The sequence below is a fragment of the Phragmites australis genome, chromosome 15, assembly GCF_958298935.1.
Source record: "Phragmites australis chromosome 15, lpPhrAust1.1, whole genome shotgun sequence".
NCBI classification, from domain to species: Eukaryota; Viridiplantae; Streptophyta; class Magnoliopsida; order Poales; family Poaceae; genus Phragmites; species Phragmites australis.
The window spans coordinates 26873153-26898746 of record NC_084935.1 but is presented as its reverse complement, the minus strand read 5'-3'; the positions used below and the strand labels follow the sequence as shown (position 1 = coordinate 26898746).

The 25594-nt window shown below is 44.9% G+C and overlaps 2 protein-coding genes across 2 annotated transcripts; both read right to left on the bottom strand.

The window, feature by feature from the left end:
• Positions 1-9602: 9602 nt before the first annotated feature.
• On the bottom strand, positions 9603-11737 carry LOC133892257 (uncharacterized). The gene is made up of 7 exons (XM_062332945.1): positions 11546-11737; positions 11180-11470; positions 10840-11013; positions 10461-10755; positions 10334-10393; positions 10142-10267; positions 9603-10068 (listed from the first exon to the last, which is right to left on the bottom strand). The coding sequence occupies exons 1-7, from the start codon at positions 11720-11722 to the stop codon at positions 9725-9727; spliced, it is 1467 nt and encodes a 488-aa protein (XP_062188929.1). The 5' UTR covers positions 11723-11737; the 3' UTR covers positions 9603-9724.
• Positions 11738-12036: 299 nt separating this feature from the next.
• On the bottom strand, positions 12037-12936 carry LOC133893534 (uncharacterized). The gene is made up of 3 exons (XM_062334571.1): positions 12766-12936; positions 12489-12642; positions 12037-12409 (listed from the first exon to the last, which is right to left on the bottom strand). The coding sequence occupies exons 1-3, from the start codon at positions 12780-12782 to the stop codon at positions 12158-12160; spliced, it is 423 nt and encodes a 140-aa protein (XP_062190555.1). The 5' UTR covers positions 12783-12936; the 3' UTR covers positions 12037-12157.
• Between the last annotated feature and the right edge of the window lie 12658 nt (positions 12937-25594).

Below are 25594 nucleotides of genomic sequence, written 5' to 3'. Positions count from 1 at the left end.
CCTGTTTCTGTGATAGTTTATCTCATTCCATGGCCATGAGCATGTAAGAATCCTTGTGGTTGCGGTACCACTGACCCATGAACTGAACCCTTGGGGGCATGTCTGCCCTTAAGGCCAGTTCTTACTTTGCCGGTCGACGAACAAGATTATATTGAATGGGGGAATAGTAATACTAATTATAAGGGAAATTTGATCATATATTCTAATGTTGATCAACATTTGGTACTACATCTAAAATTGACTATCTTTTTATCTTTTGATTATATGCTCCACAGGTTTATCCTTTAACTCTCTTGTCTAATACTACATTTTATTACAAACTAGTTCGACATATGAACAAAACATAATCAACTTTAAATATATTATCAAAGTTGATCTAAGAGGAAACGCGCAGCAGCTTAGAGGTAAACGCGATCTAGTGACTCTTCTAGAAGTAGCAGTTCTTATCCTAGATGTAGCAGTTGCACCAACCACAACGAATTCGCACGGAATAATGAGACGCAAAATACAGCTTGGTCTGAAACTCTAAATTGTAAAGGAGATGAATCTACTACTCTGTCCATTTAAAAATAATAGGTGTATTTCTTTTAACTTTAGTCTTTGAAATTATATTTTGACTAATTTTTTTTTATAAAATATATTATTTATAGCTACAAAACTTATATAGGTGAAATTATTTTGCATTGTGAATCTAGTTGTATAGTTTTTATATACTACATTATTATAATTTGATTAAATGTTAGTCAGTTAATTTTTACAAAAAGAAGTATACCTATTATTTTTGAATAGAGGGAGTACAACAGTAGCTAGTCTACCCTGCAGAAATAGAGCTTTTGTTTGTTTTCCGGAGAGGATCAGAGTTGTTAACAAGAGAGGAAAACCAGGTGGATGCTAAAAAGCAAACGTCTATATTTACAAAAAAAACTCAGGCGATGGCTGTGAGCCGTTGGATGGATTTACAGCTGTTTTCAACCTCCGATTTACAGCTGTTTTCAACCTCCGTCCATAGGCTTGCTTGCGCTACGGCTTTGGCGCCACAGCTCACCCCCGCTTGTCGCCCTCCATTCGTCTCCGACAGCACTCCCACCACCATGGTAACCTAGCGTCCTTGCCTCCTCCGTCGCTAGCACTGGCCCACCGGCTGTTCTCCACCACCCATGGCTGACAGCGTGAAAACGAAAACTAACCTGCCAAAGACTTTTGGATCCTCTTGGGATCTCGTTCTATTATAGCGCTGGATTACAACGATTGGATCCGAATAAACATGATCAACGTAACAACCTGGGCGCGGTCACCACATCCCGGTAGACTCGGCCTCAACGCACGCCTCGCTCACGCTATGCCGTTCAGTTAACTCAGCTAAGTACAACTCAATTTTCTATCAGACCCCCACAATCCTAGCATGATCTTCTCATGTTGAGATTGTAGCTAATGAAGCTGAACGATGGCTTTAGTGAATATGTCTGCAATCTGGTCCTTGGATGAGATGAACTTGACCTCCAGTGCTCACGAACAAAGTGAAAATCGACTTCTATATGCTTAGTGAGAGCATGAAAGACTGGATTGGCACTGAGATACGTTGCTCCGAGGTTGTCACACCAAAGTGTTGGCGACTTATGCTGAGAAATGCCAAGTTCTTTCAGCAAGGATAGAACCCACACTACCTCTGCAGTGACATTGGCGATGATTTTATATTTGGCTTCGGTGCTTGATCGGGACACCGTCGGCTGTTTGCGTGAACTCCAGGATACCAAGTTTGATCCTAAGAAGACAGCAAAGCCACTAGTTGATGTCGATCATCAGGGCACCCTGCCCAATCGGCATCCGAAAATGCATTGATGCCAATTTCTGCTGAACTGTGTATCTTCAGTCCTTCATCAATTGTCCCTTTCACAAAACGAAGTATTCGTTTAACAGCAGTGTCGGAGGATGAACTCCACAAGCGAGAATTTGGAGGGACCCCCTTTGAGATTCGGCCGAGGGGATGATTTTGAATCTACTTCGTACGAGAATTAATGAGAGTAAATGGGATGCAGGTGGGATGGATGATCGGATGCTAGTGGAAATAAATGCTCAGGGGATTTTAGACAGGTTCGGGCTGCAAGGAGCGTAATACCCTACTCCTGTGTGTATGCTATAAATGCTCTGAAAATAGCTCTCTGAGGATCTCTGGTGTTACAAGGGTTTCTGTCTAAGTCTAGAGCTTTGTGAGTTCTGTCTGTCGAACTTCTTGAACTTGTCTTCTATCACTTCAACCTTCAAAGCTTTCGTCCTCTAAAAAACCTTGTGTTCTGAAGCGCTTGTCCTCGTCGTCGGGGCGCACCCCCACCTTTTATACCGTCGGGGGGGGGGGGGGGGGCTTGGCGTGCCTAGAAAGGAGGGCACGAGTCCCAAGGCGCCATAAATGGAAAGTAACCATCATAGGCTGCAGCTTGATGTTACCGGGGGGTTGAAAACACGCCCCCGCCCGGTCCTGTCATCATCATCCCACTTTTCAGCGGGTGCAGCAGGGAGGGCCCACCGGGCAGCCACCGAGCAACCCCGTGTGCCCGCCCGGTCAGAGCGAGCCTGACACAGCAGAGCGGCAGGCGATATGCCTCGAGCCCAGCGACGATATCCCGAGGCGCACTGGATGACGCGCGATGGGACCCGCCGCATTAAATGTCCCCACGCCTCCCTGCCAGGCAGTGGCAGGGACTGACAACAGGCGTGGGGGGAGTGGTTGGAAGTGACAGGCCACGCTCCCTCTTAAATGCAGTATCAGGCCTCTCACCAACTGACACCTCACCGCTGAGCCCTTGTGGGGTCCATCGGCAATGGGCTTCTCAAGTCCTCGGGGAACTTTGGGTGCTCGGGGACTACTGTTCATAGCCCCGAGCACTCTCTCCCGGATATGCCTTTTCTCGGTCCTCGGGGAACTCAGGTACTAAGGAACCACTGTTCATGGCCCCGAGCGCCCTCTCCCGGAACTGTGCCTGCTCAGGTCCTCGAGGAACTCGGGTACTCGGGGACCACTGTTCATGGCCCCGAGCACCCTCTCCCGGAACTTGGTCTTCTCGGACCTCGGAGAGATAATCCTCGAGGGAAGGCACCACGTGGCACTCTGCCGTCTTGGCCTGGGGACTCGGGGACCCCTGGTTCCCATGTCACCGACAAGCAGCCCAGTGTACATCAGTAGGAGCTTGGATATACTGACACACTCAGTTTACCACAAAGGAAATGTTTGGTCTGGTAATTGTCAGATACTGAAGACCACCGACAATGCTTCGATACTGAAAATGTGCATGTCCGGACAGTGCTGAACCTTGATCTCGAGACAGCCTTTCACTAGCAACCATAGGAGTTGAAATGGGTTTACATGTGTGCATATTGGCCTTCTTCAGCAGATCCTGAGCATATCTCTTTTGGGATAGAACAATTCCCCCCTTTTTTATTTCACTTCAATACCCAGGAAGTAATTAATTACATCAAGATTATTGTTTTCTAAAATTTGATGCACTACTGAGGGAGCAGGGTGTCCAAGCCGTCGATGCCACAACTCTCTGGTAGTTTTGGCTGAATGAAGAGCTTAGATGGATTTATTTGGAAGCAGGTAAAGTCCATCCTCACATTTTCCTGTGAGGAGAGTTGTTCTCGTGGCTCGATCCTTGACAATAAAGCAATGTGGATGAAATTCAATATAAGCATCATTGTCAGAGGTAAGTTTATGAACGGACAATAGGTGATGGTTGATTTTTGGAACATGTAAGATATTTTTCAGTATCAAGTCACGAGAAACAGCAACAATAGATGAGTCTCTTACATGAGTTATGGACAAACCTGTTCCATTGGCGACTTGCACTTGATCACCACCGGCGTAGCGCTCCTTTGAAAGTGCATCTAGCCCCTATATGTGGTTTTGGTAATTGATTACAATACATATGGACTAACAATGATGTTGAGTTTATTAGTAGGTTGTTCCATAGGTGATGCATGGATGAGAGATATGCACGAGCTCTAGGTAAATGGGGAGATTGAAAATGCATCGAGATGAATGAGCTCTAGGTGATGCTCGGGTAAGTGATGACAATGCATATGGACTAACAATCATATTGAGAATTGCTATTAGGTTATTCCATAGGAGATGCATAAATGATGAAGCATGGATTCCTTGAGAATACCATGAGTTCAAAGAATTGCATCAAAAGTTATTGAGATTTTAGTGATGCTCATAAGAAGAAGAAGAAGCTCAATAAGATTAGCAATAAGCTTGAAGGCTAAGTTACTTGTGGAGATCAAGTAACTAAAGGTATGCCTTGTTAATAAAGTTTTATGGACTAACCCATGTGCTATGTGTTTAAGAATGAGTGGGGTTAGGTTCTATATGAAGATTGATAATATGCATAAAGGCTAATAAGTTACTTGTGAAGATCAAGTAACTTAAGGTATAAATATTGTCATTTCGGTTTCATAGACTAACCCATGTGCTTTGTGCTTGAGAGTGAATTAGGGTTAGGATCCATAAGAAGACATAAGTTGAATTGAAATCATATATGATAAGAGTGAAGAACAAGAGTGGACTCCATATTTGATAAAATGAATTCCTTGAAGATGTTGAATACAAAGTGGTTTTCTATGGCAAGACGATGAAAGGAAAGCAAGACTTGGCTGCGATGGACCATCCGTGGTGAAGGGCAAGCAAATGGCTTGGCGCCGAAGGACCAATGCGGTGGTGAAGAGCGAGTGAAGGTTTTGCGCCGATGGACTGTGCGAAGCCATGGGAAGCTATGGATGATTCACATCAATCATATGAAGAATCAAGAAGAGCTGGAGTGAAGAATATACGGAAGTTGGAATCCCTCAAGGTTTGAAAGAAAGAAACGGTACTTGAAAGTTTTCATATGCTCAAAGTGGTTCAAACGAGTTTTATCTTTGTATTTGAGTATAGGTATGCTGCACTATTAAGAAGGATGCAACGTGAGCTAATTGTCATGTCTCAGTGCTCAAGAGTTTCTAACCAAACCCAAGTGAGTTTTCTTTTTAGAAATCCCGGTGTGGAAAGTGTGGAAGTGTTCGAATTGGGTTTCGGAGTGTTCCTAATTTGATCCTATATATTTTAGTTCATGAATCAGTTGGGATGTGTAGCCATCTGAATAAACTTTTCATAGAGTCCAAAATCGTCAAAATCGGACTCCGGGATCAAAAGTTATCGTCGTTTTTTAGAGGTCAGCTGTGCTAAACCCGGATCCTCCGGGGTAGGCCGGATACTCCGGGTTGTCCGGAGTCTTTGGTTGAGACTCCGCCAGAGAGTCTCGATTTGGGTTGTTTTAGTTGACCCGGATACTCTGGTGTACCCCGGAGACTCCTGGTATGACCAGAAAAGTTGAGTAACGGCTAGTTTTTTGAAGTGGGCTATTTATATCCGCTCACCCCCATCCTTTGGGGCTGCTACAAGGGCATAAAAGAAACACTTTTTAGAACCAAAAGAACTCCCTTCCACTCCATTCTAGTGTGTGATTTGAGAAGAAAAGTGAGTTGGGTTGAGAGATTGGAAGATTAAGTGCAAGTGAGCCAAATCCAATTTTAAGCACTCGAGTTCATCAACAAGAAATTCGATTGCATTTGTTACTCTTGGAGGTGAAGCCTCCTAGCCGTCTAGGTGTTGCCCGGTGAGCTCCCGCGCATGTGGTGAGCTGCGGGAAAGTTTGTGAAAGTCGATCTTGCATCTGAAAGGAAAGAGATAAAGCTAGTGGATCGAGTAAAGTGGTTGAAAGAGACCCGGCTCGTTGGAGCTTCCTCAACGGAGACGTAGGATTCACGGTGGTGAATCCGAACTTTGGAAAACAAATTTTGTATCTCCTCTTTTGTTCCTCTACTTTTGAGTTTTGCTCAATCTTTATGCATATTGCTCGATCTACTTGTTTGTGTGTATTTGAGTTTAGGTTCTCCGTGAATCTACTTAGGATCATCTCGGAAACACATGGCATCACTTGGTTTAAGCTAGAACTCTCTACCCATCCTTTATATTCAGTTTCGGGCTCAGTTCTGTATAGAACCCGGAGAATCCGGACTTTACCGAAGATTCCGGACCTGTACAACCCGGAATATTCAGACTACCCCGGATACTCCGGATAAACAGTGATTTCAGGCGTGTGAACAGTGTTTTCAGCTTTTTTAATTTAAGTTTTATTGCATGTCTCTTACTAGAATTGAATAATTTTTGTCACCTTAGGATTGTAATTTTCACACTTATTTAGGGTGATTGTGCACTAGTTGAACCTAGCATATTTAGGTTTTTTACTTGTGAAAAATTCGTTAATTTATATTTCGCTGCAAGTTTAGGCAAACGATAAAAGGTGACGAATTTTTGTAAAAATGCCTATTCACCCCCCTCTAAGCGACATCATTGTCCATTCATCCTTGATGCTCAAGCAATCGATGTCGTTTGTGATGTGATCTATCACTCCACTGTCAGCATACCAGTTGGAGTCAACTGCATAGCTGTTGGTGACGGCCGCCGCGATCTTGTTGGTGTCGTTTGCTTGATAAGAGTGATCAAAACGGTACCAACAGTGAAGAGCATTGTGCCCTGGCTTGCGACACACCTGGCATATCTCGCGTGCACCCTGGTTGGACTGGTTATTCTGATTAGAGTTGTTGTTGTTGCTACGACTGCCGGATTGTCGAATGCCACCGCGGCCGCGATGACCATTTCTTCCACCACCATGGCCATTCCTGCTCACATGATTAGCGGATGATACCTGAATAGTGGTGTCGTTCTGTTCCAGTCTTAATTCAAAGGCCAGCATATGTGAGTAGACATCGTTGACAGAATACGTGTTAGCACGGGTTGTGATGCTTGTCACTAGCGCGCCGTACTCACTGCCAAGGCCACACATCATGTAGGCGATTAGTTCCTCGTCATCGAGGGGCTTGCCGATCGCAGAGAGAGTGTCGAAGAAGCTCTTCATCTTGCGGAAGTAGTTAGCTACGCTCATGTCCTTCTTCTGGATTGTGGGGAGCTGCATCTGGATTTGCATCACACGTGCACGCAAGCTGGCGGCGTACAGTCTCTCCAGCGCGAGCCATGCTTCACGCGCTGTGGTGACGCCGCCGACGTTCCCGAGCACCTCCTCTGTGAGTGAGGATATGATGGCACTCAAGACCAACTGATCTTGTTGAAACCAGATGGTGAATTCTGGGTTGGTGACGACGCGACGTGCACGTTCACCACCATCTTCAATGGACACGCTCATGGTTTGGCTAGGGCGCTGGGTGGAGCCATCGACATAGCCAACAAGTCCTTGGCTTCTCAGGAATAGAAGAAGCTGAGTTTTCCACAACAGGTAGTTGTCTGTCGTGAGCTTCACCTGAATCATGTGGCTAAAGGATGGTGTAGGCATTGTGCTGGATTGAGCCGAGGCAGAGGCAGAGGAAGTGCCGGATGGAGGCGTTGTCAACATGGCTATGGCGAAGATGGATCAGCAGCTCTGGTACCATGAAAACGAAAACTAATCTGCCAAAGACTTTTGGATCCTCTTGGGATCTCGTTCTATTATAGCGTTGGATTACAACGATTGGATCCGAATAAACAGGATCAACGTAACAACCTAGGCATGGTCATCACATCCCGGTAGACTCGGCCTCAACGCACGCCTCGCTCACGCTATGCCGTTCTGTTAACTCAGCTAAGTACAACTCAATTTTCTAACACGGCGCCCTTGCCGCCACGCCCTTCGCCCGGACATCCCTCTAAACCCGAGAAGCACACCAGCAACTCTAAAAACCTCCTCCCCAAACCCTAAATCTTGTTAGCTACTGCCATCTAATTCACACTCCTAAATTTCAGGTGCACAAAAACATGCTGTTTCAGAAAACAAACTGTCAATTTCAAAGGTTGCCGAACAGAAATACACTTGAACAAACTTTTCGAAAAAGAGCAGTTTGTGTTTCAGAGAAGAAAACAGAACAAAAACGCAAGGGTCACGTTCGTGCCCACGGCGGGGGCTGGCCATCGAGGGTCGGAGCTCGCCGACGGCAAGGACTCCGGCGGGCCGCAGGCTGCTTCGTCGGAGGAACGAACAACCGAACAGAGCACACAGAACCGCGAGTTTTTTTATTTTTATATTTTTTCGAGTTTAAATTTAAATAAATAGATTCCCGGCGAAAAGATTTACAAAAGTAGGCGCCCACCGCCCTCTCAGAGGGCTGCAGCCCTCTCAGAGGGCGGGTACGGGTGCTAACCGCCCCCTGAGAGGGCGGTAGGCCTAACCGCCCCCTCAGAGGGCGGCAAGAGGGGCTAACCGCCCTCTCAGGGGGCGGTTAGTCCCTGGGGGGGTGGTTACCGATTTTTTCATGTAAAATTAATTTTTTTCTATTTTTTCCTATAAAAATATATTATTTTTTAATTGAAGGAAAAAAAAGAAGGGGTGTAAGGAAATTAAGAAATTAAATTTGGAGTAGGTTATGTAATAACGGGAGAAAAAAAATCAGTAATTAGTAGTTGCAGCATTTTACGTGGGTATGGGGTGCGAACGAGGACAAACATAGTATTGAACACATGGTGAAAACATTACAATACACTGTAACTGCGATGACACGATGAGGAAACAAAGGTGGCATGTACGGTTCGCACTAAGACCTTATTAGTGCGCCGATCCTAATCATAACATGCCTTAGGGAAGGAAAGTATGTCGGGTTACATTAGGTACTCTCTACTGCGTGCATCTAGGATACTTTCCCTTTCGGAGGGCATCGGGACCTGCCGCCTTAGCACGGCGGGCTCTCTCCCGCTTCCTTTCCCTCTCAGCCTCTCGAGCCTGAGCCACGGTACGGTCGTGCGCCGCCTTCCTCATGCGCTCTTCTTCCTCCCGCTTGAGACGAAAGTTCCTCTTGCTGTTGCTCGTACTCCCGACGTGCGTACGCTTCCCTTCTCCACCTCATGTTCATGTCGACCCACAGCTTCTGTGAGTCATTTTGCTCATTGTCGAGCCACTGAATAAAATCACAGAGCGGTGGAGGGGATTGAACAAATGGAACAAGATGAGCGGTTAGTAAAAGAGGGTGCGTAATCGGAAGAGATGAGGCGGACATCTGTTACCGTACCGGTCGATAATCAGTTGTTGCATTGCGAGGCTTGTCATACTCGTAGTTGGCACACATGAAGAAGCGTAATCCATAGGTGTATGAGATGTCCTGCAACTCGCGGAGCTTACAAAGGTCACCACAGAAGCACATTGGTGGTTCGAGACCTTCAGGTACGGTAGTCCCCCAATGTTTCTTTGGTGGGCTCGATGGAGCTGAGGAAGACATTGCACTTGAGAGATATGAGAAATGAGCGATGCTTCTCCGTAAGGAGGTTTGGCTACTTATAGTTGGGGGAGGCAGGAACATTGGATTCGCTCTTAAAGAAAGGAATTAGGGCATGGGCGTAGCTGGCGGGAGGAGCATCGGATTCCATCTTGAAGAATAGGACAGTTTTGTCGTTGCCCATGGTCAGAGATTCCACGTTTATTGGTACCCGTGTTGTCATTTACTGATTTGAAAAAGATGGGTAGTGTTGTTACATTGTGTTGTCAAGTCATGGTTAAAGTTTAGTGGTGTGGTCACTTGCTCATTGAACGTGTCTGAATATGAAATGCATTTACGAAATGCTAAGTCGACCATACAAAGTGAACGTGTCTTAATACATATGAGCACATCACGAAGCGAATACGCATATGTTAGTTACAAAAAATGTAAAATGCTACTCATGCCTCCCTCGTTGCCGTCGTCCGTGCGCCCCATCGTGGTCCCGATGCCGCTGGTTAACCCTCACGTGACCCCTGGAGTAGGTGAGGGGGTCAGGTGGGCCGACGTGTCTGCTAGGCCTAGTAGGGACCACCGGTGTCGAGGGCTCGTCATGCGTGGGCTGGGTCCGAAGCGGTGCACTGGAAACCTGGGACCGCTGAAGGACGTCGTAGTCAGGTGTGCCCCCGAAGAAGTCACGGACGATGTCGTATGCGGTGTCGGGGCCAGCCTCATCCTCCTGACTAGGGTAGGAGGACTGTGAAGGCTCGGCAGGCGTCCATGTGTACTGGCTGGAGGGGCCTGTGAACAAATAATCACGTTAGATACGAACAATATGGTATTGAAAGTAGTAGTAAAAAATGTATAATTGTACCTGCGTGGTACGACGGTGCAGCAGAAGAAGGCCACGCTGACGTGCCGTAGTACGTTGCGGGGGGGGGGGGGGTGGGGGTAGGGTGTGGGGCCGCCGAAGACGGACCGGCCTCGTCACCGAAGTAACCTGAGCACAGTTCTAACTTATTTTGCTGAAAGTACTAGAAATTAGGAAGAAGGGTTCCCGGAGTACCTGACTGTGGACGTACAGGGCTCAATCTGCGAGGCTGCGTCGAGACTTGTGGAGACGGACCTAATGAATGTTTAATAACAATAAGTAAAGGATATTGATCAATAATTTTCAAAAGTATAATTCGTACCATGTTGCTCGGACCCTCCAAGACGTGATAGGAGGGGTCGTGTGGGTGCCGACACTGAAGAACGTCGGTGCACGTCTGACGGCCGAGACGACTCGGCGTGTGCACCACTCGTCCTGGGAGGCGGCCCTGCTGCATCTGTGGTAGATCGGCAGGAGGTGAGTTTCAGGGCGCGCGTCGTCTTATCGAAAACCCGTCTAATGAAGCTCGCAACATCCGACGCACTTAGGTGATGCCCTTGCCGGACGCGGTCCATGGCAGCAGCTGCATCCCTATTTACATCATAAATGATATCTGTCTGCGGATACGAACAATAGTAAACAATTAAAGTATACGGTTATGTTCATTTAATATGTAGTACGGACTTCAGAAAATGACTTACTGCTAAAGCGGCGTCCTCGTCCCAATGCACCGGGTATGTCTCCGTTGTCGATGCGACGTGGCCCCGGACATCATCAGGGGTGTAGGTGACACGAGTCCGCGTAGGAGGTACGTACCACCGTAGGTACTCCGTAAAGTTTCCCTCGGTGTGGGGATGCGCCTCATCAACAACGTCCTGTAGCGATTGGGCCCATGTTGCCATGTAAGGGGCCAAGCGGTCCGCCCAGAGGTGACCAGCTGGCTGGCCTTTCCGCGTGTACCTGCATTGAAACCACGGTAAATGTAAGGAAAACTGAAACGAAGGTTGCTCAAACAAAAATTTATCAAATATACCTGTGGACGTGCAAGGGGACTGTACGGATGGGGACGAGCGGGAATGCCTGGTGACGGCCAAACTGCCGCATGACGCGCTGCGGTGAGTACTCTTCGACGTAGATGTCGAAGACAAGGGGCGCCTTGGTGAGCCAGTACTCCTCGTCACGGGTGCACAAGGGTGACAATCCCGACCCTGCACGTGTATGAACGCCCCGAACGTTGTATGGCTCCCATACCACATCGTTAGGACGTAGCCTGTCAAACTGGGTACGAAAATGCTCGTACGCGCTGCGAGGCTGCTCGTGGGCCCAGTGTGGCTGAGTGACAAACATCAATATAGATATTTAGAGAGTAACATAGTACGAACGAAACTGTTAATGTAAATTACGTACCCGTCGACGACACCACAGCGAGGCCATTGTCGGCGCGTCCTCTTCCATCTCGCCGTACCACTCCTCTGGGTACGGGGAGCGATCCACCACCGGCCTACCTATGGCGAAATGCTCGTACGACCATAGCTGAAGAAGAAGTGGACACCCGGCAAAAGTGGCTAGCGCCTCCTTCTTCATGCATGCATCGCAGAGCGCCCGATACGTTGCAGCAAGAACAGCTGATGCCCAGCTGAACTGCGATACATCCTCTGCATGCGCGTCCGCTATCGACCGGGCGTACGGCACAAGGGTCCTCGTAACCAGGTGGCCTTGGCCACTAGTGAACATCACCCACCCAAACAACCAAAGGAGGTAGGCCTCCAAATGTCTCGAGACCGCGTATGCGTTGGCTTGTGGGTGGATGTACGTCGGTTGCATATATGACTGGTGTCAGAAATAATCATTACGACATAATTTGTTAGGAATCGATAGGTTGCATGTTACCATACCTGGAACTGTAGGATCCACTTCTTCGTTGGCCCTCGTGCATCGGCTAAGAACTCAGGCACGTACGGGGGTGCATCCTCCTTTCGCTCCACCGGCCCAAATCGCTGATGCATGACGTTCATCCAGTCAGCCTGCATATCGATCACCCCAACCGCAGCTCCCGCGCAAGGAAGGCCTAAGAGGTAGGAGACGTCCTGCAGGGTCGGGGTCATCTCTCCGCACGGTAGGTGGAACGTATGTGTCTCCGGCCTCCAACGGTCGACCAGTGCTGCTATCAGCGACCGATCGAAGTAGAAACGACGGGCCGCAACCTCGGGGTCCTCCGTCGTTCGGGCCTCGACCAACTGGCAAAGCGGTAGGAGTCCGACCGCTCCCAACCTATAAGTATTGCAGTACATCAATAATATGTAACAACAACAGCGAAATGATATGTAACACCATTAGCTTTTCTAAGTACCTGTGGGTCCAGCGCTCGTCTACCGTCAGCAGCTCTCCAGGGCCTCGTGGGCGAAACACTCCTAGGTCCGTCTGGTGCTCGGCGGATAAGAAGCTGCGATGCTTCTTGTCCACGGTAGGGTCCAAAAGCTCTGGGGTCGAAGGCTGAGCCATCTCTGCATTCGAAAGACATGTACATTAGTACATTGAGAAATAAATACAAGAACAACAAACTTCGAATGCAAATTAACCGTACGCGAAATTAACACATATTAATACAAAGTACAAAACTAGCTGACCTACACAACAGGTGCATCACCGCCTGCACTTTTGGGACAATATTTGTAAGTGTGACCTACTTCATTGCACTGACTGCATCGCTGCATCCTAGGGCCAGCCTCGGATTCATCCATATCGTTACGAATCCGTCGAGATTGTCTTCGGCCCGGTGCGTTCTTCATCTTTCCCAAATCAGGCACATATATTCTTAAAGGCCCTGGGTTACTTGTAAAAGTGTCAACAATGCCGTAACCATACAGCTCCTGGTTCTAGGTGTTCAGTACTTGATCTTTCATGAAATATTGTGACACATATTGCCTTGGAAGCATATGGTGCTTCGCGCACGCAGCTATGACATGTGTACAAGGTTTGTGGAGTAATTGTGGCTTCTGACAACTACATATGCATGTCCCACTCCTTAGCACACACTCTTGAACATGCCGCTCACGTCTACCCCCCCTCCGACCCTTATCCCGACACAGGACACTGAACCTGTGCTCTGCTGTGCCCTCTTGATTTGCGCGATGCATGTGGGCCTTCCTATTTGCCTTCTCCATGTACTCATATAGCATCCGGCCATAAAGCATACGATTGTCCTCCATTACAACCTTAGCAGCTGCAAACCGATCAATAAAGTACTTGCAGGTGCCATGCAAAATGCCTTCTACAATTCCAACTAGTGGTAGGGACCTCATTCCTCTCATGACCCAGTTATAAACCTCTGCAAGGTTTGTAGTCATCACTCCATACCTGGCACCACCACTGTCATACAGCAGAGCTCATTTTTCATTGGGCTCATTGAGTATCCATTGTGAAAAGCTCCTAATAGATGAGCCAGATCTCCGTACAATCTGCGGAGTATCGGTTGGGAGCCGACCGAGAGCTATTGGTTCCTCACGGTTAGGTGCGGCCTCCGCAGTTTGTTTAAGAGTCAGTTCATCAAGTCTTGCCCATAATGCATTGAACTTACGTTGTTGGTTCTGACTGCACAACTTCTTGAAGAGCTTCATTAACTCTTTGTTTTTAAACTGTCTGTAGAAGTTCGCACCCATATGGCGCATGCACCACCTGCTTTTGAGATCTGGCCACTGTACTGGTACACCACGTCGCACGCTACCGTGTTGCATATCCAGCAAAGCCTGCAACAATCCTGCATGTCTATCATGAATGAGACACACAGCTGGTCGGTCAAGAACAATTGCATGCTTCACCCGCTCTAGGAACCAATACCAGCTGTCCCCATTCTCACTCTCCACGAACGCAAACCCTAGTGGCAGCACTTGGTTGTTACCGTCGACCCCTATTGCAGACAATATCTGCCCTTTGTACTTCCCAGTTAGGAATGTTCCATCTAGGCATATGATGGGTCGGCAATATCTAAATGCTTTGATAGTTGCACCGAATGCAAAGAAAGCACGCTGCAACACTCTTTTTCCGTTGTACTCCACATCAGTAGAGGGGTAATGCTTGATATCATAGTAGCTGCCTGGATTTCTTGCACAAATTGTGGCTAATTGACGAGGTAGATTGTGATACGAATCTTCATATGTACCGAACCTAATCTCAATAGCCTTTTGTTTCGCCCTCCATGCCTTCGCATAATTTATTGTGTACTGGAACCTTTGCTCAATAGCATGGATTATTGATCATGGCTCATACCTTAGGTTGTCCACAATCTCTCCGTACATAACATTTGCAATGAAAGCAGAAGACAGGTTCCGATGGGCGAACTCTATTTCCTCAATATGACAATTATGTTCCTTAACTATTGAGCATTGCCAGTAGTCTGCCCATTTCCCTCTAAATGCGTGCACCCGCCAAGGGCACTGAGGAACCAAGCACTTCACATCGTACTCTCTTTTACTTGATTTAACAACCTTAAATTGCCTACGAAGAGACAACGACCAGAATTTCACAGCATCAATAACTGCCTCTTTTGTAGGGTACATAGCACCCTGTGACACCTCATTCTCATGGTATGGCCACGGTGTCTGGTCAGCCTCGCTAACCACCAACTTTGAAAATTCTTGATCCCGCCACTCCGCAGGAACTACAGCATTACCCTCCTCATCAGAAGAATCCCCATCGGCAAGGCCTTCCTCCAACTCTTCATCCTCCAAATCCATATCTTCAATGATGCTAGGGATGTGCTCCCCTTCATCAGCTACACCCATCGGCTCCAGGTCTGGAACATCACCAACCTCCTCTCTGGACCCTACATTAGCCGCCTCTGACTCATCTTCCACTGCCTCACTTGGTCCTGCTACTGCTTCTTCAGAGTTCACCTCATTTTGATCTTTCAGGTACGCCGCAGCTAATAAAACAAGCGGCATGCCACGTTCACAGCATATATCTACATACTGCCTCCAAGTTGATGTGGCTTCGATGGGAACAAGCTCACCAAAGTATCCATGACTAGCACGGCTCAGAACACCTTTCAACTTCAGCTCATATTGCTGCGGATCCAATTGGAAAAACCGCATGAGCCATTTGCACACCCCCACAATAGTCCTCTCATTAGCCTTACTAAGCCCCTTCATAACATGGCGAAATCCAGAGAGATCTACACCGTTGGGACTGTACATAATTTCACCCTCACCATAATATATCTGAAAAATTAATTTATCTCCCATTCCTGAAAACACCCGCAAACATAACACATGTTAAGACAACAAACTATATTTCTGATTATCGGATAAAATAGTTTTTAAATGCTACCCTAGGTTCGCAAATTATCATCTACTGTTGACTCATACGTCTGCATGTACAAGTAATATACTATAAACTATATACTACAAACAACATACTGAAAATAATATACTACAAATAATATACTACAGATAACAAATTGAAAATAATGTACTAATTTTCTAACTAAATTTTACAATTTTCTAAACCCTAGATCTAACTATCTAAAATCTATGTCATATACTACTACTGCACTAATTAACAACAATAAAAAGGATAAAAAGATTGACCTAAATTTTTTTTTCCAAATCCGCAGCCCAAATGCAGCAGGGCTTCGTCGATCTCTCTTCCTCCCCTCCCCTCTCCTCTCTTCTCCTCTCTCTTCTCATTTTTTCATTTTTTTCCGAATTTCCTGATTCTTTCTTTAATTTTCGAGGTTTATATAGACTCAGCGCGCAGGGGGCCGGCGCGGGGCGGCGGGCGGGAGGCGCCCTTACCGCCCTCTCAGGGGGCGGTAAGGACCTCTACCCGCCCCCTGAGGGGGCGGTTAGCTGTGGGGCTCGGGCGGCAAGGCCTACCGCCCTCTCAGGGGGCGGTTAGCACCCGTACCCGCCCTCTGAGAGGGCTGCAGCCCTCTGAGAGGGCAGTGGGCACCTACTTTTGCAAATCTTTTCGCCGGGAATCTATTTATTTAAATTTAAACTCGAAAAAAAATATAAAAATAAAAAAAACTCTAGAACCGCTCTCTGGGCTTGGTCCTTCGCGGCACGGAGGCCTGTTGCTGGCGTTGCTGGTCGACGGGCCGGAGAGCCCAGATACAAGGGGCCTCGAATCGGGGCACGCTGGGATGAACTGGGCGGAGTCTCGACGTGTCTCTCGCCGCCCTTGGTCCCGTGTCTCTCGCCGGCCGACGCCGTGTCGGGTTTCGTGCACGTGCGTACGTGCGGCGGGCCGAACCTGACGTGCATGGCGCTGGGTTGACGACGACGTGCACGTGACGGGTGTCGAGCATGCAAGTAGGGTTGCGTCCCTGCATGCATGCATGCCTCTGAGCGAGGTGTAGGTGTACGTGTAGCTGCATGCATGCAGAAGTGTGCAGTGGGAACGAACTACACTGAGCGACAACGGCCGGTGCCTGACACGGCGGCGTCCGACACACGGCACGCCGCAGAGATACGCATGCTTGCAGGTTCCCAAAGCTGGTCGTCGCCTTCGCATCAGCTCCTCAACATCAGAGAGGTCGCTCGCCAGCCTCTACCTCAGGGAGTAGCTGCTACAGTAGTCGGTTTAAATCTTTTCATGACGCGCCAGACAGTGATCTTTACACTCACAGCTGCACACCCAGCGTAAGTACGTGTATACGAGAAACTAAGTTAAGATATATCTTAATTTATATGTAATAAGGGATTAATATTGGTATTTATTTATTTTAACGATGTTCAGTTTTGTATGAGCTTTGATGTGTTGATTTTGGTGAACTCGGAACTTCCAGTTTTGACCCAAAAATATCGGTAACAAGTTAAAGTTTAGATGTTCGATGTTCACGATTCTTTTTGGAATGTGATTTCAACAAAGAATTTTGATTTTAGACTAACTAAAGATAGGGTTGGAGAAATATGTCTGTTTGTCTCATGATGTGTAGGTAATAGATGCAACTTGACGGTTGATAGCGAGATGATCGGAACCAAATATGATGCTTAGTTCCGGACGATAAAGGAGGCCAGACGGAGTTAAGGGTGATCCTAGATATACACGTGGAGGTTAAGCAAAATATATAAGATGGATGAAGATGATGTGTTGACAAAATTAGGCGAAAGGGATACCAGTGCAAGTGATGAGACGGTTCGAGGGATCGGGAGCGGGAGAGACTTGTCGGCGATCAAAATCGTAGGAGGAAGGGTACACATCGACATCGGAGCACTTGCTTTTGGTGTGAGCAAGTGACGGTGAGTCACGCTTTGAGGAGCGTGAGAGACGGTTTCAAGATTTGGCCTTAAAACCGTGGAATGATGCAATGCACGTGGCATCATCGCAAAACTTATGTTGAGGCAAAGCCAAGTCATGGAGGCGTCATGATCGTCTGATGGATAAAGGAGAAAATAAACCAAAATACTCTCAATAGTAAGTAGGAGTATACTACAAGAGAGGAGTATTTTAGGAACAAGAAAACTTGATATCCAAAGAAGCTCACAAGACCTATAAATAGAGGGGTAGAGCTATTGGGAGAGGTAAATCCAACCATTCGAGTTTGTATGCTAGGGTTTTAAAGGAGATAACCTTTGTAATATGTGAAAGCTTTTTGTGAGAAAAAAAATCTTTGTAATTGGTCTAAAATAAGGTTGATCTCTACAAGCAATAGAATTTATATTTCTTTTTGTGATTGTGTTCACGTCATTCTCGTTTCTTTCTCTTGGCTCACCTTGCTTTGTTCCAAGTTTTCGATGTTTCGTTGCGATTTTTGTTTTTGGTTGAAAGCTGAAATTTTTCACCTTGTGAGGTCTTCTTGTTGTTAGAGGTATAAAATTCACATACAAATGTATACAAGTGAGTCTTGAATTCTATTGCCTCTAGATCATCAACTTGGAGGATTTCCTCACCCAATGTTCTTGATTCATTTTTGAGTGTGTAGGTGATCAATAGATGACCAAAAGTATCTTCGAAGATGGTGAGCTTTCAGCTCTCGGTGATTATGAGGATGATCCACTACTTCCTGCTATCACACCTGCTTCAAAGCTAGCTTATGTTTCTTCTACACAAACAGATGATCATGAAGCCTCTACTTTCACTTCAGCTGCTTTCGAGCCTACACCAGCAGCATTTTAAGGGGAGATTATCTCACAGTGCGAGGCACCTTAGCACATTCAGCAGAGACATTCCCCATAGTTGATGATTGGCGACCTTGGTGAGAAGGTAACAAGATCCAAATCTGCTCAACATGCTTATTTTACTGATTCTGCATTTGTTGCTTCATTTGAGCCCCTATTGTGTTAGACACGCTCTTTCTGATTCAAATTGGATCAATACCATGCATTAAGAACTAGAAAACTTTAAGAGAAATCAAGTTTGGGTCCTTGTAAAGCCACCCCTAACATTCATACTATAGGCACCAAATGGGTTTTAAAAAACAAGCAGGGGGGAATGAGTCTGTAGTGAGAAACGAGGCTAGACTTGAGGCTCAAAGTTTCACTCAAATAGAAGGATGGACTTTGAAGGGACCTTTGCACCGGTAGCTAGATTAGAAGCTATTAGGATTTTTCTTATATTTATGTCATCTCAAGGTTTTAAGTTGTACTAAATGGATGTCACTAGTGCTTTCCTAAATAGTTTTATAGAGGAAGATGTCTTTGCCAAGTAACCCCCTAGTTTTGAGCACCCCAAATACCCGCATAGAGTGTACAAGCTTCAAAAAGCTTTGTATGGGCTTAAGCAGGCGTATAGGGCTTGGTATGATAGGCTTAAGTCTTTTTTGCTAGAGCATGGATATGTGACGGGGTCAGTTGGTAAAGCTTTATTCACCCTTAGATATGACAATAATTTTCTACTTGTTTAGATATACATGGATGATATCATTTTTTGTGGCTCTTCTCATGCTCTTGCGGCCAAGTGTGCAAACACTATAAGCATAGAATTTGAGATGTCAATGATGGGCGCACTCAACTTCTTCCTTGGACTTCAAATCAAGCAATGCAAGCAAAGTACATTCGTCCACCAGATGAAGTACACCAAGGATTTGCTGAAGAAGTTTGATATGAGCGATGCGAAGTCCCTGACGACACCGATGGTTGCCTCGACCGTGCTTGATCCAAATGAAGATGGAGAGAAGGTAGACCAACGGGAGTATATGAGCATGATTGGCTCCCTCCTATACTTGACGATGACAAGACCTGATATCCACTTCGTTGTCTGCTTGTGTTCACGCTTACTAGCATCACCAAGGACATCTCACTGCCAAGAGGTGAAGCACATCTTGAGAAATACCAAACACACCTTCAAGTATGGTCTTTAATTTTCTGCATCTTTTTCGCTTTCCTTTCGAGGTTTTTCGGATGCGAACTTTGCTGGTTATAGAATTGACAGAAAAAGTACCTCAAGTACATGTCACTTCTTAGGTAACTCTCTTGTTTGTTGGTCTTCTTGCTAACAGTCTAGTATTACGCAATCAACTGTTAAAGCTGAATATGTTGCTACCGCTAGCTGTTGTTCTTAGATTTTGTGGATGATTGCTACTTGGAGGGATTTTGGGTTAGACTTCAAGAGTGTGCCACTTTTATATGACAACACCAGTGCAATAAAGCTTAGCCAATAACTCAGTCCAACACTTCAGAACCGAACACATAGATGTGAACACTTCTTACGAGATCACAATGAGAAATGAGACATTGACTTGAGATACATAGATACCCAATACCAGTTTGTCAATATCTTTACTAAGCCTCTAGATGCAACTAGATTTCCCTATTTGAGGGGAGAGCTTGGAGTGTGCCACCCATGTGGCATTGTGTGACACCCATGTGGCATTGTGTGAGGGGGAGTTGCTTTAGCACATACCCTATCTTACTTTTGTTATATTTGTATTGCATAGTATCATGTAAGATAATCATAGTAGTTGAGCTTTGACTTGTATGTCTTTAGCTTTTTCTGTTTCTAGACTTGAATTTGGACTAAGTTGTATAGTTGTGCAGGGCAAGTTTTTAATCTTATGTTTCTCTTGATGCTTTGATATGAAACATTTCAAACAAGCTAGCTTTCTAAATATGAAATTGGGTAATTTTATGAATCATGTAGACTATAAAATGCTACATTTTTTATCATCATATTCATAATTGCTTTGGCTTAGTTGATACTTGTGGTAAAACTAGTTTGATGAATATCTTGCTCTAAACTTCTTGATTCAAGATAGTGGATTGAGGAATATTGCACTATATTTTTTATCTTTATCAAATGTTTAGCTCATGATAAAATATTATGGGAATATATGTTTCTTATGTCGCAAAAACAATACTTAACTTGATCTTGTGAAAAACTTGATAAATTATGCAAATTGAATAATCTTGAATGATCAAGTTTCTTGTGCTAAAATGTGATGCAATATGATTGTCTTGATGCTTCATATAGTTTGCCAAAGAAGTGAACTCATGGTAGTTCAAGTCTACCTGAGGATAAAGTGAATTACAAAGAAATATGCTTAAATGATCAATTTTGCTTTAATCACTTGATCTAACTAAGTCTTGGTTTTATACGTGAGCGCTTGCAAATCCTACTATCATGAATGCTTGCCTGCTTAGTTTGAGATTGAAGTTTGCTAGCCCTTGATGTTTGTCTGGTCTCGGCATGAGTGGATACTTATGTGGTGATCACTTTTGTCATGATTTGACTATATGGATTTAAATAACCTAACAATTCTTCCGGTTGAGCTTGTGGAGCTTGATATTCTTGTGACATTGTATCTTTTTGAGCCTTTGTGCAATTATGAGCTTCACTTTCTACTTTCCACAGCCCTTTGATATTTCTAGCTTTTGCAAATATTTTGTGGTATACTTGTGAAAGCTCATTAGGATTGCTAGGTTATGCATTACATTGTGTTTTGTCCTTGATGTTTGCATTGCTAAAGGGGGAGAAACATATGCACTAAGTCACAAAGAACAATCTTGCATGATGAATGGGGGAGAAAATATGTGAAAAATATGCATTAATCAAGGGGGGACATTTGTATTTTTATTGGACGTTTGAGGTTTTTGGCTTCTCTCTGCCTCTCTTAGGGCTTTTGCAATCTTTCTTATGCCAAGTGACATACTTTTGCCCTTTCTCGAGATTTTTGGTCATTTGGATGAGTTTTTCTTATTGAATTTCTTCAAACCAATTTATTTGTGATTTGAGAGTTATTAATGCACTCATCAAGGAGGAGATTGAGAAACCAAGTTGAAATGTATCTTGGTTTATATGTGATAAGTGATTGATATTGATATTTATTTGGTTTGATGATTTTCGGTTTTGCATGAGCTTTGATGTGCTAGTTCTGGTGAACCCAGAACTTCCAGGTACCGGAACTTCTGGTTTTGACCCAGAAGCTCTAGGTAACCAAATTAAAGTTAAGATGTCCGGTGTTCATGATTTTTTTTGGATGTGATTTCAACTGAGAATTTTGATTTTGGACTAATTAGAGATGGAGATGAAGAAATGTGTTTTCTTATCTCATGATGTGTAGGGAATGGATGCAACTTGGCGATTAACGGTGGGATGATGGGGACTAAGCAGGGTGCTTAGTGTCGGATGATCAAAGAGGCTGAGCGGAGTCAAGAGTGATCCTAACTGTACACATGGAGGTCAAGCAAAGCATAGAAGATGAATGGAGACGACGTGTTAATAAACTCAAACGAAAGGGATACCAATACAAGTAACAAGGCAACTTGAGGGATTGGCAGCGAGAGAGACTTGCCGGCGGTCAAGATCCCAAGACGGAGGACACGTGTCAACACCAAAGCACTTGCTTTTAGTGTGAGCAAGTGGCAGTGAGTCACGCTTTGAAGAGCGTTATCACACCCTAAAACGTTAATTACGTAATTAAGCATGCATAGTCATCATGGTGTTATGTTTTATGTGATTAATTATTATTTTGGATATTTTTTAGAGTGAAAAGGTTTAGGAAGAGAGAGGAAGGCCCTAAATGCCTTGAAGAAAAGAAGAAGAAAAAGAAGAAAGAAGGGGGGAGGGGAAGGTTATGAGACTTTCAACACCAAACCGCTCCCACTGTCTAACAGCGGGGCTCCCCGCGGTCTGACCGCCAGCACACAGAGGCTCCCTTAAGTGGCCAGCCACCTCTCTCTCACTCTCTCACTCTCATTCACTCTCTCACTCCATCAAACCCTAGGGAGAGAGAGCTCCAAGTTGATAGTCGAAGATCGAAGGTGGGGACTCCCACGAGCTTCCCGGAGGACTTCCCTAAGCTTCTTCCCCCTTTCCTCCCCGCCAGAAGGGTTACCTTGCTGTTTCTTCCTCTGTGAGCCCAATCACCCACCGGGAGTCCAATTGAGGAATCGAGGCTTTCCCGGAGGATTACAACCCAATACAAAGTTCCTCTACTCCGATGTAAACATCCCCTTACCGTTTTCTTGTCGATTCCTAGCTCTAGCTGGCCGCCATTTTGATTTGGACCAAAAAGCCCTAGGAAAGCTAGATCTAGATCTAATTTTAGGGGTCTTACGTGTTCAGACCGTTCATGTCATCCGAATGACCACATAAAATGTTCACCTAGTCTTGTAGAGTACTTTGGTGCCCTTCATCGCGGAAGGTTTCACGGGAGTCCTTGCCGGCAACCCTGCAAAGGTGCTGTCGGCAGGTTTTGGCGGTCTGATCGCCAGACGCCAAAACTCTCTGCATGCCAGCGATTAGACTGCCACTTTCACTTCGGTCTGACCGCAGCCATTCAAGACTATGTGTACTTAAGTTACCTTGTTTGGGGTTTTAAACTTTGAAACTCTAATTTTTTGATGGTCTTTTGCAAATGTTTTCAAAATACGGGGCTCTATTAATATTAAAGAATGCATCATATGCACACTTTTCCATCGTTTGATTATTTATTCAATACATTCTTGATTCGTTTAGAGAGCGTTACGCCGGCGATCCAAGCGACTGATGGTGCCGCCAATCTACCAGAGTTTTATGAGTGTTGCACCGGGAGTATCAGGCAACTGCTAGAGCAGTAAGGCAAGGATCTAAGCATATTGCACCTTTTAGTTTGAATTGAATGGAGTATAAATTGAATATTCATTGCTTCAGTATGTTTGCATGTTTAGCGAGTCGATGTCAGGCTTATATGGGTAGAACTTATATTGATTGCATTAACTCTACCTTGAGTGTTTGATTATCCATATCCTTGTAGCCTTGATAACATTGGTTGATGTCTAATTTACAAGTTGTTCTATATGCTCAGCAATGCATAGGTTCTCGGAAGAAGACGAGCAATGGTTCAACTGTTGTTCGCAAGCTTAGAGCTTACTTATTGTTTACAAACACAATGACAATGATGTGGGTTGTATGAGATGTGAGGATGATGTGAGATGTGGGCGGTGCTAGGGGTATTTTCTTCACCGGAGTAGTTCCTTAGTGTAGTTCAGGAGAGGAGTTCGGATGCTATAGACCGCTTGTATCGTTTAATCACCATCTATCGGTGCCGTTGTCTTTAGCACTTTATGTACTTACTGTATGTCACATATGGGAATGACAAGCCAAATACCTTTGTAGCTGTGGCATTTTGGCATGCGAATCGATGGTGTCGTGGGCATAATAGGCTTGTAGGGGTATCTAGTTTGCTCTGGGAGTAGTTCTGGATGACCCCTGCATCTATCGGTGTATAATCAAACGGTTGAGGCTTATTGAGAAAGGTTGATACGAGTACCCCCTTACGTGAGCCTATGTGGACACGTTAACCGAATGGTCATCGAGTTATGTAGGTACAGGAGTATCCCCTGCAGGATGTAAAAATAATTCAAATTATCGTGCTCTCGGTCATAAGCATGCTTCTGTCCATCCGCATCGGTCGTAGAGTTTCCAAATTTGGGGATGTATGATATGGTATGGTATATTCGGAATGGTGGTTTATGAGTATTGATTACATGAGTTGGCTCCAGTTACATTTATGTTCAAGTTGTAGGTTACAGGGTAGAAATGTATTTTTGGTTAAGTATGGATGCTCACACATAGGTGTCTAGGTTGCTTACACATGTAAATCTACTTAGCCTTGTGGCCTACCGCTTGCTAATGAGTTAAATGCATAATCCCTGGAGTCGAGTTATTAATGTACCCATTATGGATTAAGTCTTATGAGTACCTTCGTACTCACGCTGCTCTTTCAGGTTCTACAGGTGAGGAGGAGCTTGTGTTTGGCTACTTCACATCCGCTGATGTAGGTGGTGAGAATGAGTAGTGCAAACTACTCATGTGGCGAGGCTTTTGAGTGGAGCCTAAGGGTATATGGCTTTACCTAGCTTTTGTTGGTTCATAGATATTAATCTTCCGTTGCGTAGTTTCTAGTTCTAGCTAGGAGGTGAGCTTTTCTTTAGTCTTCCTAGTTTCTTTTTGTTGTAAATTATTGTAAATAGTTGAATACTTAAGAACTTGTAACATAATTTAATTACTCACTCTTTCTTATCTTTATTGTGATGCTATATGATGATAAGGCATGTGTTCAGATCTTAGGCACAAAACACGTGTCGGGACTACCAGGATGGTATTTCGGTTAATCATTATGGTCATGATTAAGCAAATGATCATCCTGATGGTTAATTAGAATATTATTTGGACGGTTCCTCACAAGTGTTCGAGGCGGTTTGGTCTCAAAACCATAGAAGGATTGAGTGCATGTGGCATCATCGCAAAACTTGTGTTGAGGCGAAGCTAAGTCATGAAGGGGCCACGATCGTCTGATGGATGGAGGAAAAAGTGGACTAAAATACCCTTGGTCGTAGGTGGGAGTGTACTACAAGAGAGCGGTAGTTTGGGAATAAGGGAACTTGGCATCTAAGAAAGCTCCCAAGACCTATAAATAGAGGGTAGGGATGTAGGAAAAGGCAGAGCCAACTATTTGAGTTTGTATGCTAGGGATTTAGAAGAATATAAGAGATGAAAGCTTAACCTTTGTAATAGGTGAGAGTTTTTTGTGAGGAAAATCTTTTTAATTCGCCTAAAATAGGACTGACCTCTACAAGCAATATAATTTATGTTTCCTTTTGTGATTGTGTTCACCTCCTTCTAGTTTATTTCTCTTGGCTCCTTTACTTTATTGCAAGTTTTGGTTGTTTTGTTGCAATTTTCGTTTTTGGTTGAAAGCTGATTTTTTTCCACCTTGTGGAGTCTTTCTTCTTCTTGTTAGAGGCATAAAATTCACATACAAATGTATACAAGTATTGAATTCCATTGCCTCGAGATCATGAACTTGGAGGATTTCCTTGAGAGGAACTATCCAAATTGTATTCGAGCTAATCATTAGGATGATCATTTTCCATAATCACGCCCACAATAATTAACCATAATACCATTCTGGTAGTCCCAACATGTATTTACTTTTATGATCGAAACACATGTCTTTACAATAAGCACATCATAACAATACATGATAAAGAATGAGTAATTAAATTGAGTTACAAGTCTTTAAGTAGATTAAAC

Coding starts and splice junctions, on each gene's coding strand:
- LOC133892257 (XM_062332945.1), bottom strand. CDS start 11,722: ATGAAGAAGGAGGCGCTAGCCACTTTTGCCGGGTGTCCACTTCTTCTT. Junction 10,756..10,839: donor ACGAGGACGCCGCTTTAGCA/GTAAGTCATTTT, acceptor TCGTATCCGCAG/ACAGATATCATTTATGATGT. Junction 10,268..10,333: donor CCCTGTACGTCCACAGTCAG/GTACTCCGGGAA, acceptor AACTGTGCTCAG/GTTACTTCGGTGACGAGGCC.
- LOC133893534 (XM_062334571.1), bottom strand. Junction 12,410..12,488: donor GACGAGCGCTGGACCCACAG/GTACTTAGAAAA, acceptor CAATACTTATAG/GTTGGGAGCGGTCGGACTCC.